The sequence below is a fragment of the Musca autumnalis genome, unplaced genomic scaffold (assembly GCF_047663935.1).
Source record: "Musca autumnalis isolate F117 unplaced genomic scaffold, ASM4766393v1 scaffold_3, whole genome shotgun sequence".
NCBI classification, from domain to species: domain Eukaryota; kingdom Metazoa; phylum Arthropoda; class Insecta; order Diptera; family Muscidae; genus Musca; species Musca autumnalis.
In genome coordinates this window covers 75,056,339-75,060,009 of record NW_027411866.1, presented here as the reverse complement: position 1 = coordinate 75,060,009, position 3,671 = coordinate 75,056,339, and the positions used below count along the sequence as shown (strand labels likewise).

General features: G+C 36.6%; 1 protein-coding gene across 1 annotated transcript; it reads left to right on the top strand.

Annotated features, from left to right (window-relative positions):
- Positions 1-1,322: 1,322 nt before the first annotated feature.
- LOC141398232 (uncharacterized) lies at positions 1,323-2,091 on the top strand. Its single transcript, XM_073975504.1, has 2 exons — positions 1,323-1,450; positions 1,522-2,091. The coding sequence occupies exons 1-2, from the start codon at positions 1,430-1,432 to the stop codon at positions 2,089-2,091; spliced, it is 591 nt and encodes a 196-aa protein (XP_073831605.1). The 5' UTR covers positions 1,323-1,429.
- Positions 2,092-3,671: the final 1,580 nt, after the last annotated feature.

Here is a 3,671-nt window from a genome sequence, read left to right as displayed (position 1 = left end):
AGGACACAGGATGCTCAGGTTCCAATCGTCGGGTACGCGTTCTTCCTGCCAGATGCTGCTAACTAGCTGATGCATATACCTTATTAGCGTGTCGCCACAGGAGGATGAGCCTGTACCAAAGCCATCAGTTTGATGTTTCACTCTTTGGTAGAATTTACGGACTTCATTTTGGCTCCTGCACATCTCGATTTTTCACACTCCCGTTTTTCAATCTCTCTTTTTTTCCTGCGGAAAAAGGTTTCTCATCTCTCCTTTTCTCCTGATACCTCTCTCGAGCGATACGCGTTGCGGTTAATTGTAGAGTAGCCCTATATGCTGCATTTTTCCCTTCAGTAGCACCACAACACTCCTAGTCATACCATGGGTTCCATGGAGGTCTCTGAAATCCAAGTATGGATTTTGCGGCTGTTTGCCTCGAGTGGGCAATAATTTGCCCTTTGCTGATATGTTATCGGGACGAGGAGTGCTTTGATTAAGAAATTGGGCCAGTTGAGTGGAATATGCTGTGGCTATCTGTTGTGTTTGGTATAGGTCTGATATAACGGCACCTGACAATTTTCGTTATTTTGAGAAATTTAGGTAAATTTTTTAAACGCACAGCCTATAATTTGCCATTAAGGTTCTCCACAAAACATTGTGAACAGAGGTTCACGTTTGGGAATAACCCCCCCACATAGCGATACCATCCGATTTTGGGTATTTTGATGGTTTTAGTTACATTTTCAGACCGAATATAATATAATTTCAGGTATTTTGGTTACATTTTTAGACCAAATTAGCTTAAATTTGGCACTTAAGGTGGAAACAAACTTATTATTTTATATTAGTTCAGGATATTCATGTTGGAGGGTATGAAATGTTCGACCTGGCCGAACTAAAGGTTTTTTTTACTTTCGTTTAGAATTGCATTTATAACAACATCCATCTTGAACTGGTATCTCTCAATAGAAATCACGTCCCAAGATATTTGCCAGTTAATTTCCCATGATAGATCAAAGTTCTACGTTCAGAGATTACCTGTTCGAGCGTTATACTGATGGAGAGGTGGAGATGTTCTTACGAATGATGTTATACAATTCTGATCATTGTCATTACAGATTCGTACTACAAGACTGCTATTTATTCCTGGAAAACAACTACATCTCGGCAGATTCACACTATATACACATAAAATAAAATTTTAGTATAACAATCTACAGAATTCATACGGGGGTAGTTAACATATTTCTCCGTCCATTCCTCCTAATCAAACAACTCAATTTTACCCATTACAGTTATCCAGAGTTGACTGTCAATTAAATGTGAGACATATAAAACAACGTTGAAACTTTAAATCAGCTTCAGTTTAGAGTAACAAGCAATACGACGGCAGCTGGTTGGTAGGAGTTTCCTGCGATCTCCTCTTTTAAAAGCAAATAAAACAACAAATATGAAATTCGTCATAAACAAGGTAATGTAATCGTAAAAAAGAAAAACACGCAACACGACTTAACATAATTTATTTTATTATTTATTTTATAGGTTGTTTTAATGTTGTTGTTTACTTTTCTAATAATGCTGATGCTGACAACACCAACAACCTGTTCGGCTGGCGTTTATTTCACTCAAACACTTAATGATGTTCCAGTTCACACGGTCAAAGTAATTCATCAACTGCCATCATCTGCAGCATCACCAAATTTCAATACAGCATTGAAAACATTTCGAGTTTTTGAACATTCAAATGATAACCATCAAAATTACGCCTACAGTCCACATGCCAGTTCTTCTTCGTCTACTACTTCTACATATAAGGTTATTCATCAACAACCCTCCTCCTCACCAGTCGTTCAAATGCAACTACTTCACCAGCAATCTGAAGAGAGACAACTACCTGCAACGATAAATGTAATACGTGAACATAAGGCAGAACGTATTAAAACATTGCAAACAATTCGTATCGGCGATGGTGTCACTGATGCCGGTTACCCCAGTTTTGGAGATGCATTTGAAACTTTCAAATCGCTTCAAGCATTTGGCGCCTTTAACGGCCATATTAGTTTAGTGGATAGTTATGGCAAGCCCATTGCCAAAAGTTGGCAAAAATCTTAATATATGTATAAATTTCATAGGATTATTACTAAATTGTTTAAATTATTATTTTCACTAAATTATTACAACATTTTGTAAATAAATCATTTTTTATTTATTTTTGTATGGCCACGATGTTTGTCTCTTCTCGAATTGATCATTGACGTATGTATTCGAAATTTTAAGACATACAGTGTTGATCAAAACATTTGCAACTCAGATACCTATTTCACATTAAATTAATTTTTAGGGACATTTTGAGTTTATGGTAAAAACCAAATTTGTTTTGCAATTCCATTTGAAAAAAAAAAACAAGTAAGAACGGCGTTAAGTTCGGCCGGGCCGAACTTGTTATACCCTCCACCACAAGTTGTATTGAAGTAAATTGGAATAATTAGTTTCCTTTCGTGTATGAAGAAGACTTAATACTAAATTTCAGCAATTTAGGTAAAACAATGTGAGGCACCATTCTATAGGGGCTATTTCAAAATGTCGATCTATACCGACAAATTTCTGACGGAAAGTTTTTAGGCTCAATGAAGACTAAATACTAAATTTCCTATATTTCGGTAAGAGAATGTGACTAAAACTTAAAAAATACCGAAAGTCAAGAAGTACGCTTCTATGGGAATATAGGAAGATGTGGACCTATACTGATAATACTCTTCTGGAATATTTTATAACTCTTCGAAGACGAAATAACGAATTTCAGCCATTTCGGTGGAATATTGAGGCCAAAGCGTTCAAAATACCGAAAATCGGGAGGTACCGTTCTATGGGGGCTATCTGAAGGCATGGACCGATACCGACAAAGTTCTGGGGGAAGTTTTATACCACCAACGTATACTAAGTACCAAATTTCAGCCATTTTGGTAGGATAATGAAGCTAAAACCTTAAAAATACCGAAAATCGGGAGGTACCGTTCTATGGGGGCTATATAAAGGTGTGGACCGATACCGACAAAATTCTGGGGGAAAGTTTTATACCCATAAAGAAGACTACGTACCAAATTTCAGCCATTTTGGTAGGATAATGAAGCTAAAACCTTAAAAATACCGAAAATCGGGAGGTACCGTTGTATGGGGGCTATATGAAGGTGTAGACCGATATATCCCATTTTCAATACCAACCATCCTGCAAGTAATAAAAACTTCTGTACCAAATTTTGACTCTCTATCTTTAAAATTGCGAGCTGTATCTTGATTTCAACAGACAGACAGACGGACGGACTGACGGACGGACGGACGGACGGACAGACGGACATGGTCAAATCGACATAGAATTTTATGCTGATCAATAATATATATACTTTATAGGGTCTCCGACGAATATTTCGATGTGTTACAAACGGAATGACAAATTTAATTATACCCTCCATATGGTGGAGGGTATAAAAATTGCGAGCACATCTACGATTTTAGGTAGAGATTAGAAAAATTGTTGGTTTCAAATTCGTTCGCGTTCACAAAATTGGCCGATGCGCGGAAAAGATATTGCGCTTTTTATTCTTATTTAAAGAAAAAAATATTTCAAAATTTCTTGTTTAATTTTATGAGAAAATCTATGCATAAATCGCTAACAGTATTCCCTATCTATTCAT

Coding starts and splice junctions, on each gene's coding strand:
- LOC141398232 (XM_073975504.1), top strand. CDS start 1,430: ATGAAATTCGTCATAAACAAG. Junction 1,451..1,521: donor TGAAATTCGTCATAAACAAG/GTAATGTAATCG, acceptor TTTATTTTATAG/GTTGTTTTAATGTTGTTGTT.